Source organism: Lepisma saccharinum, chromosome 7 (assembly GCF_977018435.1).
Source record: "Lepisma saccharinum chromosome 7, izLepSacc3.1, whole genome shotgun sequence".
Lineage (NCBI taxonomy): Eukaryota > Metazoa > Arthropoda > Insecta > Zygentoma > Lepismatidae > Lepisma > Lepisma saccharinum.
Genome location: NC_139235.1, coordinates 86,108,924 through 86,124,930, shown reverse-complemented (window position 1 = coordinate 86,124,930; position 16,007 = coordinate 86,108,924). Strand labels below are relative to the sequence as shown.

General features: G+C 36.5%; 1 protein-coding gene across 1 annotated transcript; it reads left to right on the top strand.

Moving 5' to 3' along the window:
* The first annotated feature begins 5,097 nt into the window (after positions 1–5,097).
* LOC145990320 (pickpocket protein 28-like) lies at positions 5,098–14,891 on the top strand. Its single transcript, XM_083126009.1, has 7 exons — positions 5,098–5,194; positions 5,490–5,706; positions 7,079–7,349; positions 9,097–9,159; positions 10,298–10,478; positions 11,996–12,087; positions 14,557–14,891. The coding sequence occupies exons 1-7, from the start codon at positions 5,160–5,162 to the stop codon at positions 14,691–14,693; spliced, it is 996 nt and encodes a 331-aa protein (XP_082982135.1). The 5' UTR covers positions 5,098–5,159; the 3' UTR covers positions 14,694–14,891.
* The last annotated feature ends 1,116 nt before the right edge of the window (positions 14,892–16,007 follow it).

Sequence of the window (16,007 nt, the reverse complement as noted above, 5' to 3'; positions counted from 1 at the left end):
AAATAGAAAATTATATTGTATATAGCCCGCCATAATTATATGAATAACAGTTAGGTTTCTAAACTTCAGTTTCCAGTGGTACAATTTGAAAATGTACATGTGGACCAGAATATGTAGCGAACAGATGGACACGAAAAAGAGTCTTAGCTGTCTGTACTATCTGTTGTAATATATGTTGGCGTAGAAATGGGTGGATATTTTGTAGGGTTAATGTTTGAAATCTAAGTAGATCTTCAACAGTCACTGGTTGTTTCAGAGAGTTCTGTGGTGGAGTTGTAGAGTCCATAGTTCTTAATGGTACAGTTAGGTCAGGGCGTGAGGCTTCGGGGTTTGGGCGTGCAGCACAACGGTAACTATATGAGGGATGAGCTTGTTTGCACGTGTTACATTTGGGTGGTGCATTCAGATTTGTGCACTCTTTAGTTGTGTGTTGGCCAGAACAATAGCCACAGATAGGTGTTTCGGGGCAATTTGCCGTAGTGTGGACGTTGTATTTCTGGCAGCGTTCGCATCGTAACGGAAGAGGTGCCCTTGAATGCGATGGTTCAACCCTATGTCGTTGGCGATATATATAAGCCCCTTCATGAAGTAAGCGATCGATTGTGCTAGAACAATCTGTTATTACTCGCATCAGGTAAGTTGGTCCTTTGTTGTTTTGGATTCGAACGCATTTTATAACTTCATGCCCTTCCAACCGTAGTTCTTCTAATACTTCTTGGTCAGCGAGTTCTGGATCTACACCTTTAATAACGACTGACATATGAGGTGGTTTGTTTGGGGGTGGTGATTGTTTGGCGGTTTTGGGTGTTAGTTGGGATAGAGCAGCCTGTGGTCCAAAAATTTCGAACGAAACTTTGTTTCTCAAAGTGGATAGAAATTGCGGATCTCTGGATTTGATAATGATGCCATTTCTGGTGAATATAATTTGTTCTACTTGTGCTCGGGGGAGGTATTTTTGTAACTGTTGAAGGAGCAACTTAGGAGTTCTGTACTTGGGGTCGTAATTTTGTAGTAGGAAGTTGTAGACAGTGGAATTTTCTTCAGTTCGATCATCAATTTGTGTGGTATCTCTGGGATTTAACTTTGGATTGCGTGTTTGTTCTTGATATTTTTGTTTCTTTGGTAGTTGAAGAGGAGATCGAGAGCGATCCCTGGGTGTTTTTGAATCGGCTGAAGTGCTTCTTGAGTTGCCTCGGTCTTGTTTTTGGATTATCCTGTCTCGACAGTTTGCACCCCCAACTTGTTGGGGGAGCCCTTTATGCATGGTGAGCGAAGGGAGGCAACCTAGTAATCCTTTTTGAAGACGAGACAATTAGGAGACAGAGTTATTTCAGGTGTTGCAAAATAAGCAAAGTACAAGGTGCTGCAAACGTGGATTGTAGCACAGTTCGCTTCCAGTTAAGCAGAATACAAGGTGCTGTAAACGTGGATTGCAGCACAGTTCGCGATGCACAATCAGGGCTTCAGTTGTCACCGTTAGGTTTCCACCTTGATTCTCGGGGAGTGGGCCTCCCCGGATGCCATGATGTTTTTGCAGTACTTAGCTCCTGATTATATAGTCTGGAATAAAAATATTTATCATGGGAGTTTCACTTGTATTCAACACATTTCATTTTCTGATCTTCCTTACAACTTCAATATTCACACATCTTTCGAAGGATAATAAAACACATTTTTTCACTAATTACAATCGAAAGTATCCTTATTTGTGTTACTAAAAGTTATGTTTGTTTTTCACTTGAGTCGCACTGCCATCTAGTGTACGCTGTAGGAAATATAAGGTTTGGTGGTCAGTGCACACACAAATTCAGATTAAACAAAACACTCCGATCTGACGCTTGTGGCGCTCATGGTGGTGATCATCCAAACTAAAGTGTATTCAGTGGAATGTTTTTTGTAACGTTGATGCAACGTTATCACAACGTTGTTCCCCTACATACAACATTCATCATAAATACAACAAGCGTACAACGTTGTGGCAACGTTATCACAACGTTGTTCCCCTACATACAACATTCATCATAAATACAACATTCATACAACGTTGTGGCAACATTAGTGTGTTGACTGGGTGGGAAAGCAGGTAACTCCAGTTGTCCATTATGCAATCCCGTTTCTCTCACTGTTCATTGGTGGAGCCATCTCTCATCACTACATGTGCAGAGACTTGTTCTCATTCACCTGGTCTACAGTTAGCTGGTACAGGATATAGAGTATGCTATTCTGTAGTAGGGTATGGAAGATAAAGGGGAAATGTTGCCTGTAGCATGTGCTTAATATTTCTTTCAATTATTCAAATATCATTCTACTATCTTGCATATCCTGACATAATGTCAGTTGATATATGTGAGCATAACTATTTTCAGTAGAAAAAGAAGTAATTAAAATTCCTAGAGAATGTGTAATGAGAAAACTTTTCTGGAGTCCATCTCACTAGGCTTCATGCAACACTTTCATAGAGTCTGAATATCCTGGAAATTATGCAAAACATGAAGTCCTCATTAAAAGTAGATATTACGATTATATGAAAGAAAGTGTAATATTCAGATTATCTCTTACGTAAACAGGACCTCTCCGATGGCATAGTGGTAACATCACCACCTTGTGATCAAGGGATACCATTTCACAGTAGTTCGGATCCTACTTTAAACTGTAGGTCCAGTCTTGATTAACATTTCTGTGTATAAAGTGGACTGAAAAACAAACAAACTCCAATTGTTATGTGAACATAAGAATGTCTTTAAGCAAAACTCTATTGGATAGATATAGTAGAGTTGCAGAAATACTTATATATTAACAGTTCTAAATATTCTGAACATCTTTTTTTAAAAATTGTTCAATTATCAGGTCATTTGATTCATGTTTCTCAATCAGAATGTGTTTTAGGTGGGTGTTTCCACATTTATGAAAGAGAAGAAAAAAGATCCGAGGTATAATAATAAATGTGACAAAAGAGTAGATAATGACAAATTTTTGGAAAAGAATTGATGAGAAGAGAAATCTTGAATGCACACACACAAACACACATCCACCCATACACACACAGATAAAACTTGGTAGCTAATATGGAGTATATTCTTCGTGCGTGTAACGTAATATATCTATTTTCTTTGGTAGTGAAAATATCTACCAAAATGCTCTCTTTTTGACATATTTAATATTATTATTACATATACCGTATATCTCTGAATGCAAGACGACTCCGAATCCAAGACGACCCACCCACTTTTCTACAAGGGATTACAGAAAAACTATTTTCAAAACTTACAAATGGTTACTTTATTACAAGTAACTGAAGGAGACAATAAAAGTAGCGGTACACAAAAAATAAAATCAGATACAGACATCCCTTAGTCAGATACAGATCCCACTTAGTCCTCCTCACTGGAATGGTCCACAGAATCTGCAGTGTCACAGCCACTGTCATTGTGATTTTGTGATCTGCACATCATATGCCGCGAAAGAAAGACAACCCCATACTTCTGGGCACGAAATTGCGCAAAAAACCTCATCTTGGATTCAGAAGTATATGGTATATATAAAATTTCAGCTGCCAGTTTATACAGTTGAATCTAATTCCAGGCACAGGATCCTTTCTACTTTATCATTGATATGTAATGGACTCCGAACCACCAAAATATATAATAGAACAGATGAAGAAAATATTAAGTTTTTGGTTGAGGTAATTATTACCAGGTGATATTTCTTACATTTCACAGTGTGTTGTACATGTAAAAACATGAATAATGATCAATACATCTTGGGATCAATGTCTTACAAACACACACACACACACACACACACACACACACACACACACACACACACACACACACACACACACACACACACACACACACACACACAATGGATAACCAGGCTAAGAACATCAGAAGCCCCTCTGTGTACAGTTTCAGTTATCTTTGGGTCAAACTATGTTGCCAACCTATTTCAAACTGTTACTGCATTTCTAATATTGTAACCACATTTCAAACATCATGCCCATTTTGTAGCCATTTTCAAAGAAATATTTCCCCAGATGGATATATAGGGTTCCAACCCCCCTAAGTCCCTCCTCCTCTCAAAGCTGAACCTGGTAAATAGTAAGCATATGTAGTTTTCATTCATAAAAAACTACATCAGCTTCGATAGAATTTTTAAATAGTGGTGAACCTTACATATAAGTCTCTTTTCATTTATATGCATACCTATGATATTTCGTTGATAAATTACCATCTTACTTAACACCTTATCATGCATTTTAGATATAACTTTCAAAGTTAAGTGTCATAGGAAAACTACACTATTTTTTTTTCATTCTTCACATCCTCATTAATGTAATAGTGAACTATAAAAAACGACATGTGGATAATGAGGGACTACTATATTCATAAATTTGATAACATTAATTGGATTTCTATTGGATTGACTTACTTATGAAAGAAAGATAATCATCATCATCATCATCCTTTGCCGTTTCCTGCCTCTGGCTGGGTCGGCATAGAAGTCAAGCCTCTCCATTTTTTCCTGGTCTTCCACCACTCCTCTCTTTCCATGGTATTCCAATCTTGTCCTCGTCTCCTAACACTCTCCTCTATCTGCTCTTTCCTCCGACATCTTGGTCTCCCGCTTGCCCTTATTCCCACTCCTTGTGCATGGTAACCTCTTACTGGTAGTCTTTCTGCATCCATCCTCTTCATGCGTCCGAACCATCTCATCTGTGCCTGATCTATCCTGTCCTGAAGCTTCACCACACCCACTGTCTGTCGGATCTCCTCATTCCTTATTTTATGCCTTCTAGTCTTCCCCAATATACTCCTTAAAAATGTCATCTCCACTCCTCTTTTGTCTCTCTCTGTCATTGTCCAAGTCTCTGCTCCATACATAATTATTGGCACATAGTATGAGTTATATATTACCTTCTTGCATTTCATAGGAACATCCCTGTTCCATATTAATCTTTGAACACTTTGATATAGTCCACCACCCATTTGTCCTCTTCTGTTTAACTTATACGTATGTTTTCTATTACCATACAGGTAGGAATTCCTTGTAACAGGCTTATACAATCCTGTTCATGGCAATTCAAAAGAGAGGATGATTGCAAAAAGATTATATTTCCTTTCTTGACAGAAGAAGGGGTCTGCTGCACTTTTAATATGCTAAGTCCAAAAGACATGTACACAGATAAAACGTGAGTAATTAACACTGATAAGTTAAATTTATTAAATTGTGTATGTGTGAGCGACTTTCATGTAACGCAAAGCAGTTAATGCTGAAAATAAATTCAGTACATCACTTCAAATACTAAAAACCATCAGTATTTGGCTACTAATATGAATTGTCTTACCTCATATCAGGTTAATCACAATTGTAAGAATAAAGCTTAGAAAGATTTATGTAACCTTAAAACAATGTTTATTTTTGGCATTTTAAGGAAGTTGTTATGGTATCACTACACATATTTCATCTATTCTGATCACTTACAGAATTATTTACAATCTGGATACACTTAACCAATGGAAAACGATGCAAAATTGGACCCTGGAAACTGGATACAACAGGAAAATATCATTTTTGGAAGAGCGCCAAATTTACCCACATCGTAGTTTAGGCACAGGTTTTCAGAGTGGGTTAGGACTTATAATAGTAGCTGATCTGAATGATATGGACAAAACATGTGGCTCACCAGAGATGGGATTTAAGGTAATGTCATAATTTCAAGTGTCCTGGTTCTCCTGTAGATGTGTGATGTTTACGCATTCTAAATGCTGTAACTTCGGTGACATTCTGTCATCAGAGAATAAACATTTCTTAAGCACATTTCTTATTGACTATTTCAACTGTTATTGTTCATTCTTCATTTAAGCATTGGATCTTTTGTGATTTCATTTCAGGAGGTGTGTCTTGTTGTTCTTGCTGTTGTTATCATTATTTTTAATAGATATATAGATTACAGTTTCTTCACTCTACTCCCACCTTGCAGGACTTCTTGACGGCATGTAGTGACACTTTTGTATTCAAGAAATCTTGGCTTCAATCCCTAGTGGAAATACGTAAAGCGTAGTCCTAATTATACTATCTGAGCACAAAGTGAATTTAACACAATAAAAAACTCCCACTTTGCAGTTATACATTAGGGAATCAGATTAAGGAAGAGTTTTTAAATAAATATATTTTCCTTCACTTAAATTCACATGGTTCATGCATATAAATTCAACTTTGAGGGGTTAGTGCACAGGTTATATTTTCATAAACATGACTGCATGGTAAAATTAAGTACATTTGTCTAGTTTATCTATCTCTTTTCACCGCTCACTTGTAAGGATGGTAGATATACTGAAAATATAACTGCACTACCATTTAATGTTTTAAGGAGTTCCCACTCGATCATTAATAAAAAGAAAAAAGAAAAAAAATTGAATAAATTACCAGACTAAGATATAATAATGTAACATGCAAACAGCTAAATTTTCAGAGTCCAGTGCCTTATCCTATTAAAAGAAATGAATCTTATTCACTTTGAACAAAAATAAGATATAAAAACATGTGGAATGTTTTCCACGTGTTGAAAAATAAACATGAAGATGCTAATGCTCTTGAGTGTTATAATCTCAAACATTTTTCCTGCAACAGTTGTGAATTGATTCTCAGAAGCGTATAGTCTAGGCTAAGTAGGTGAAGCCTGAAGTCTACAGAGTAAAATACAGAATAAAACTCGATTAGAAATTGTGAATAAAATTACTCACGGAGTCACTTGAATAACATGGTGGTGGTGATTCTGGAGTTGGAACCTGATTACATAGTAGTCGGCAACCTGATTTTTTAGGGGTGTGCAACCTGACTGCCATTGCTAATTCAACATGGTGGCTTCTTTGAAGATGCCGAAAATGAGCAAAATGGGGGGGTGTAACCATTTATGCACCGCATCTACATGGACCTAGTCTTCTCCCTTCTTCCATAGACTAGGACTATATGTCATAATGAGATAGTCCTGATCTTGTACTCAGCATACGCCACTGTTGATTCCCCAATAGTAAGTATTCTTGTGGTTTCTTGAATCTAATTTTGTTTCCAGATGGCATTGCATAACCCTGCTGAGAGACCCAGCATGAAACAGAAGTACTTTAAACTCCCAGACAACCGAGAGCTGGTGGTTGCCCTAAAGCCATCCATGCTCACAACCTTGGAGAACTTGAGATCTTACCACCCCACGAAGAGAGGCTGCTTCTTCCCAGATGAAAAGAAGCTACAATACTTCAAGTACTACACCCAAGACAACTGCGAATTTGAATGCAAAGTTAACCTTACTTTAAGGATGTGTGGCTGTGTAACTTTCTACATGCCACGTGAGTATTTAGGCATTTCCACACTTTCTCTTCTTTGAAACATATTTATTTTTTAAATGAATTTATTGTGAACAGATCATATGCTATTCTCGATGAGATATAGTAAAAATTCATGTGGAATGCTTTGCTTTGAAACAATTCTATCTAATATATTATTAAAAATCACTTATTCCTTCTACTTAAAGCAGCTTCCTTGATGTTTGCATGAAAAGGAAGCAAAGAGGACTGAAATGGAAGATTGATGAAGTTTAAGGTGCATATACATAAAATACAGTGTGTCCAGCTTGAAAGTACAATAAAATAAAATTTTATAAGTTTTAAGTTTATTAAGATATTTTCGTAGATTTTTCTTCTACCTATAGAGTAACTCAAAATATTTTTTTTACATACCTAGTACATCTCAATATGAGCGCCATTAGTTGCTCTACAGATGTCCAACCTGTATTCAAGCTCCACCCATGTGTTGTTCGTCATCACTGGAATCACATTTCGGATTGCAGCACAAATACGATGTCGTACATGAGGAAGGTCACAAACTCGTGTCTGGTACAATTGTGACTTTACAAAACCCCAAAGAAAAAATCAAGAGGAGTAATGTCCGGGGATCCACATGGCTACTAATACTACGACTGTTCAATTCAGTTCAGTTCGCACATGCACGCAAGTGTTGACGTTTTGCAAGCACAGGAAAAAAATAATTTGAGATTACCTTTCAAACTACGTAAAGGTGCTCTTGGTTAAATATTAGACATAATGATTTTTTCTTTTATTGCACTTTTAAGCCGGACACGCTGTATATATTTAGCCAGTGCTAATTGGTTAATTGGAGGCTCAAGGGAATATGTTGTTCAACATATGACATCTTCAAGTAAAGTCAACTATTCCTTCAGCTTCAGATACATTCTGAGGTTGTACTAATCAATCCCTTCCGAGAGTAGGGTCAATTAACAGACAAGAGAAGGGGGTTTCGGCAGAGATACTCGAGGATAACTTAAGGTCAGGTCTGTTGAGATGATGACTTATATCGATGAATGGTGGCAGAAGAATCATATTACTTATGGTCAATGGCAGCATCTGCATATGTAGTGAGACTGCACACTGCAAAAGGGTAGGAGGAACTCTTCAGATGAGTTGAAGGCAATTCTCCAAGGCAGGATACCCTGACAGAAAAAGACTCCATCCTCTGGTCAGAAGTAAGTAAGTTAAATATCTTATCGTTGCCCTAATTAATGTTAACTCTCATAAATATACAGTAATTGTAAATAAAGGTGGTAGGTATTACAGTTGCAAATCCAGAGTTGATGACCATAACTAATTTCTCTCTTTAATGATTCGTCTGAAAATAATTATTATAGAAGAAGTGTAAGAGGCAGTGCGTGGCCACAGTTTTAGAACCAACTTTCAAAATGCCATTTGCATCTTTACATTCCTATGTTGATTGGGATAGAGTTGAGTTTTGAGTCCACGTTATGCACAGGAAGGTTAATCAGGACTGGACCTACAGTTAAAAGTGGGATCCAAATCACTTGTGCCTCCACAGGGTATCAAACCCAGGACCTCTTGATTACAAGGCAATGACGTTATCGCTACCCCATTTGGGAGGCCCTACTTTCCTATGTGAAATACTCTAGCTGCTTATCTTAGTTCGAGAGGCATGTTCCACTTGATTATTGTACCGAACAACTACCTGTAATAGCAACATAAAAATATCTGATTATGTGTTATGACTGTTTTATCTTTCTTACAGGTGATGAGAACACTGTGTATTGTGGTCCACGTCAATGGAGATGTGTTAAAAATATTTCTAAAGGTATAATACAACTTTAACTATCAAATATCCCAAATATAACAAGTTGATTTGGTTTAGATACTATCTAGAATAAAGAAAAATTGTATCCAGGAAGCCAACAATGAAATACAAGGATATATTCATGAAATTATAGCAGGCATTTCAGAAATAATTGAGGGTTTACAAAAATTTATTGCAAGTACACTATTGAACTTACGTTAATGAAACCAGTCCAGATTGAACAAGAATCCAAACAGTTTGTAGGTGTATGTTTTGTTAAGCTGAGAGTTCACATTTCTGCTGCTAGGCAACACTCACATCACCCACACCATTCACAGTGTATTGTTCAGTATTTTGGTTCCCTAGATGACTGGACCTTACACCCTGTGACTTCTTTTTGTGAGGTTTCCTCAAAGACAAGGTATTCGTCCCACCAATGCTGTGTGATATAGTAGACCTAAGGGAGGGTATCATTGCAGTGATATACACTATCGACAGGCCCACATTGATGTGTGAGACGAGAACTATACTATTTGTGTTGATGTGTGCCATGTCACCCGTGGTGCACACATTGAACATTTGTAGGGGTAAAAAAAAACTGTTTGAGTTCCTCCTTCGATTTGGACTGGTTTCATTCAAGTAAGTTCAATACGTGAATTAAACCCTCGTACTTTACTTTCAATAAAATTTTGTAACCCCTCAATTATTTCTGAAACACCCAGTATGTTATGACTTATGATTTTTTTTTTTAAAATATGCATTATTTCTTGGCATGTACTGTACTTCCTCAAACCTTCTTCACATCATGTGTCTTCTTCAGGAGGTTGATCAAAATTTAGTTAAAGCATGATAAAAGCCAGAGGGTTAAAAGTTGCCTGACAGACTTTTGGAGAATGCGCATTTGACACTGCTAGCTTGACTGTAACTTCCGACTACCTATTTAACCTTTTAACAAACTATCATCTATCATGATTTAGCCAAACCTCCTGAAGAAGCCACATGAAGTGGTGAAAGCTTGAGGAAGTAAACGTACTTGCCAAAAAAATAGTTAACATGTGTGAGAATGCTAGCATGTGGTGTAAATTATGTTCTATGAAATTTTTGGCTGTTGTGACAAATATTTTGGTAGACAAATTAAAAATTTACTTCTTTTTTTAAGTGGTACGACTTCGAAGGGCATTCCTGAATATAGACGATTCTCTTGCAATTCCAAAAGAAGTACAAAGCCAACTGAACAAATGCAACGAATGTCTCCCAGCATGCACCGAGATTCAATATGATGTGCAGACATCACATTCAGCTTTTGATATTTCTTCTTTAGTTAATTTTAGTACCAACAGGTAATATATGATAATAAAAATGTATTTCTCTTAAAATTAGACAAAGTAAAATGGTATGTGGTTTTCAAGTGATCACTTATAGCATGGTTTTGTTTGGTCTGTGCTTACACATTTAACCATATCCAGTGTTTGAAGTGGAAATTCTTGGAGGAGGATTCTTCTTGGTCGAGTTTGAGTATAGACTGGGGATATTTTATGATTCAACATGCACACAATGAAGCAGGTCGGGGATAATTACGCAAATTATCATAGCTATGCTTCATGCATATTACTTTAACTGGGGATAGTATTCCCCTTATACTTTGAGCACTGGCCTTGCCAAATATTGTATGTTTAGCCAACCCCCCACCCTAATAACATTTCATGCAATAATTTTAAATTTCTTTGAAAATTGGCATAATTCAGCCAGTAATATCTATTGGGTATCACAATTATTGATTAGATGATGTGAACTAATTCAAAATTTGGTAAAAATTAGGCTTCAACCAGGATCAAATTAGCAAAATTTACACTAAAGATTCAGACTGTAATATCTATTGGGTATCATATATCTTAGAATATGATGTGTACTACAAGGCATGTCCAGGAAGTAAGTTCCAACGGCATCCAAATGTGGCAATAGTGGTTGGAGCGTGACAAGCACATGCAGGCAGGAAGAGGTGGAATGTGGCTGTAATCTGGTGCAATTGTAGTGCTGTGATGCAGTTGTTTTAGGTCAGTGCTAGGAGAAAAATAGCATTTCTAATTTAGTCTCCTGCCTACTGAAGGCTGATCCAATTTGCAGGACTCCATGCAGCTAAGCACAAGCACGCTCTTTTGCATGATCTAGAGGGAGGTCCTCGACCACTCCCCATACAACCCCATCCTTGCACCTGGGAACTTTCATCTCTTCCTTCAGCTTAAGTGGTTTTGGGCAGGACAACATTGCGACAGCAACGCTGTGGTACACTGTTTTACAGACGGTTCTAGTCTTTAAAAGCAGATATGTATGACATGGGCATACAAAATTTAGTGTCATGCTACAACAAATGTCTGAAAACGGTGGTGAATATGTCAAAAAGATAATTATGAGTCACTGTATCTAATGCAATAATTGTGAATTACTACTAATATTCTTGTATTATTTTGTGGCTAATTGGAACTTATCTTCTGGACATGGCTGAGAACTGACAATTTGGTGAAGATTCAAGAATCTGTCAAAAGAAGACCTCAATGAGCAAAACTGCTACTCATAAAATATATTCATTTAATGTCCTCTACATGTTGCAGAAGTGTATTGCTTCTGTACAACAGCATCCTCCTTTGTGTGTGTGTGTTTGTTCAGGTTCATCACAGGTGGTTCCCACATTTCATTACAGAACCTTATTTTCTTCAACGTCATTTCTCCATTACATTTCAATTGTGGCCTATTTATAGATGAATCCCCTGCCTTCCCAATCCAGGCCCATACATTAGGAATGTTAATAATTAATATTTAATACTAAATAAGTATTACTTATTTTCTATTTTATTTCCAGATATTCAGTAACAAAAGTATCACTATTTTTCAAGGACATGCAATTTATCCCAAAACACAGAACTGAGCTTTATGGGTGGACTGATTTCTTAGGTAATTCTAACAACGATTTTCATTCATATAGGATAGACATGATCTTAGATACTTAAAAATAAAATAGAACCATTCTTTTGTTCTTTTCTATTCCCTAATAATTTTTAATACATGTAGCATCTTTTTACTGTATCAGTTTATCCCAAGTTGAACAAAATAAAAATACATCCCATTTGTAAACTCAAGACCAACACACAAGAAGACATTGAAAAATTGTCATGAAAGAAATTTGGATATGAAATTGTGTATCTGGCATCTATATCCTTACAGTATAAAATAAATAAAAATACAAATTTCACATGCGTAAAAAGTTGAACTATCTTTTGTGGTAAGAATACACAGGAAACTTTATATTATAATACAATCATAGGTATAGAAAAACCCGAAATTTAAGATCCCAACTTTTTTCAGTTTTCAGTGGATGATATTCAGTGAACAACTTCTCCCACAATTCATTGCACCATATTTTGGGCAAATGGATCAATCATGTGTTGAACGTAAACATTGTGCAAATGGTCTTTGCCAAAGTAATTGATTATCAAGATCATATGAGAAATGTGTACATTTTTCTTTTTAAAAACCTGTACAGAAACCATGAAATGTGGTTCAAAATAAATTTCCTCACTCTATGCTACTTATATGCTTTCCATTACACATGTGAATCTGTTTGCTCGATATCTTCCCAGAGTAGGGTGACCATACGTCCCATTTTGACTGGGACAGTCCCGGTTCAGAAGCTTGTCTCGGTCGTTCCATTCATGTTATTAAAAAGCCACTATTTGTCCCGTTTTATAAAAGTCTAGGAATTAGCTTGAAAACCAAATCTAAATTTGAGAGGCATTCCATGCTAAAAAAAAAAAAAAATGATGCAGTTTTTAAACTAGCGTCATGGCAACACCATAGCAAAACAGCTGGACTGCATTTCAGGCACTTCATAACAATAAAAATGTTCCATTGTCATATAGAATGTTCGATCTGAGAGCAGTTTACTGTTTAAGTTAGCTCGTCTCCCAAGTTGTATTGCTTTGTGTATGTATTCCATTATTTGTAGAGCAGTGAATAAGCATGTCCCAAAAGCGTATATGCAGTTTCAATACGAACCTGCAGCAAAAATTTAAATTCCTATTCTACATATTGACACAAACTCAAATGACAAATCTCTATTTGTGTGCCAGATATGGGGAGTTTTATGAATGGTCGGTGAGGAATTAAGTTGATCTCAAGAAGATTGGTTCTTCTGATAAATACTTCTAACATTCCTCAACTTCAGCATGGGAATAACTTCAAAAGTTGACCAGAAGGGACCAGTAACACTATGTAAGTCACGCTGAGATTATAATACATTTTAGCAATCGTAGATCGAATTTTATTTATTGCTTGTAATGTATTATTTGTGTGACCCATACTTTACTAATCACAATAATTTTATGATTTGGCCTAACCGATTTTTTTGGAGAAAGGGGGTGGGCTAAACTGACCTCCTTGGGATGTCCCGTTTTGGGGTCAAAATATTATGGTCACCCTATCGTAGAGTACACTGCATGATGACGTCAAATTGAATATCATCCATATTAGAGTAATAGCAGTGGAATCCCAAGTTTTCATTTACAGATTCTCCATTTTTCTCATATTATACATTTCACTTTCCTGATCCCAGTAGCATGTTATGCAATATTCCTGGATATTGCATTTTACTGCATTATAAATTCATTACTTTCAGTACTTTGAGAATTATATAATTGAAATTAGACTATAAGAAACACTGATAATCATACATGATTAAATATCGACAAATGTCTCTTTCCAAAATCGAACATTGCCAACTTACAACAGTCACGTGACCTCTGACATACCGAATATCAAGAATAGAACTTCAACTACAATTTTTGCATAGAATAAACATTACTATTGCTCACATCAGTTTAATTCTTATAAATTTTAGTTAATGAAAATGCTATTACTATCAATATGAGTAAAACTTGCATAACAAATTTAAACCCATGGCACAACAGTCCTTTGGGGTCAATGCCTGCTAAGCAGCTTTGCATTGGGTGACACTGACACAGGTCAACAGGTCGAATTCCATCACTGCCTCTTCTCTGGCATTCTAGACCATTGCCTGCTACTTCTTCTTTCCAAGTACCTCTCCAATTGTTCTCATGATGTCAACATCAAAAGTTTGGAGCTCTGACCAGGGAGTACCATGGGTGAGATCACTAACAATTTAACTATGAGGGAGCTTATAAAAGGTGCATAGAAATCTTCAGTATTGATGTTAAGAAAGAAGGTAGAATAGATGATTGAAATTAGGCAACAAAATCAATTGTAACCTATTGATGATAGTAAGCGTCAAAAACAAAGTGGAAGCTACTTTTGCTTTAATATTGTAAGCTTAACTAACATTATACTTTATAAAACATACACTTAGGTTATAAATACATAATTTACAACTTGATTCTTTGCTTGCAGCCAACTGTGGAGGAATCCTTGGATTCTGTTTGGGATTTAGCATTCTCAGCCTTATTGAGATTGTTTACTTTGTGACAATTCGTCTTGCATCAAAGATTGGGCGAAATATATCTTCAACAAAAGTAGTTCCACACTAATATTACGAAGATTGTTGATTGTTCCAACATCAGAAGTCTAATATCTTCAACAAAAGTAGTTCCACACTAATATTATGAAGATTATTGATTTTTCCATCAGAAGTGTAACATATTATTTTTGCTTATTATTGAAAGAGCATTGTTAAGGAAAGCAGGGTTTTTATAAAAGCGCTGTTTGTTTAATGAGCCCAGACATGCACTGTGCAATTCGCAATATTTGTAAATATTTTCCGAAGAAAATCTCATCATTTTAGAAATATACCTTGGAAGGTGTTGTTAAGGAGACGTTACTAGTATCAGATACCAGATAATGGCACATAGAGCTTAGCAGAAATTGATTTTTCAATGGTGGAGTAGATGAAGAGGTAACTGAAAATGTTTTACTGTACAAGAAAATAAGAAACAATCTAATACGTTTTTCTTAATTTTAACAGCCAAATTATTCATATTCATAGCCTCATAAGTACATTTTGATATATATATACACAACAGAACATTGAAATTTAAATTCTGAAAACCTTACCTTACAAGTACAGGCCACGGTGGCTCAGTCGGTAACGCGTCTGACTACAATGCTAAAGGTCCCGGGTTCGATCCCTGGCCGGTTCAAATCCGGGAACTTTTCTAACATTGGAAGCGGCCCCGGCGCCCACCCAGCGTCGAATAACATGGGTACCTGGGGGAAACCCTGAGGGGTAAAGGCAGTCAGGGGCGTGATGCTGATCACATCACCCCCACTCACGACCGATCAAGGAAGTGTGGGGCGTTACCCCCACACCCCCTATACGCCTTCATGGCGTGGTGCTAAGCACAGGGGAACACTTTACCTTTAACTTTTACCTTACAAGTTATTCCCAGCTCTAATTGGGCATGTCCAACACTTGCTATATGTTATTAGATCATTTACAAATGTGTAGCAATGCAACCATTAATAATTCTATGCAAAGTTGTCAAGAGTAGTATTCTTCCAAGATTCAATTAACACTTTACAATTATTTTGAATGCTCATCTGTCAAGTTTCCATTATTCCCAGCTCTATGCAAGATGCACAGTTTTATTTACATGTTACGTTGTAGTTCATAATTTCCAGTGTGGTAAAAGATGTCTGTAGTTGATGTATTTGTACGTGTGTGTGGCAACATGATTATGCACATGGAATGTGAGCCCAGCTGGAATTTTCTATTGGTTCCAATTGAAATTCCAATTGGAATGAATTGGTTTCAATCAGTTTCAATTGGAATGAATCGGATTCTATCAGAATGTATTGGTTTCAATCGGAATCTTAATTGGTGAATTGTATCCAATTGTAAGTTT

Bases quoted from the DNA above. Each gene is read 5' to 3' on its own strand.
- LOC145990320 (XM_083126009.1), top strand. From the start codon at position 5,160: ATGCTAAGTCCAAAAGACATGTACACAGATAAAAC. The intron at 7,350-9,096 runs GTGAGTATTTAG...TCTTTCTTACAG, and splicing joins TGTAACTTTCTACATGCCAC to GTGATGAGAACACTGTGTAT. The intron at 9,160-10,297 runs GTATAATACAAC...TCTTTTTTTAAG, and splicing joins TGTTAAAAATATTTCTAAAG to TGGTACGACTTCGAAGGGCA.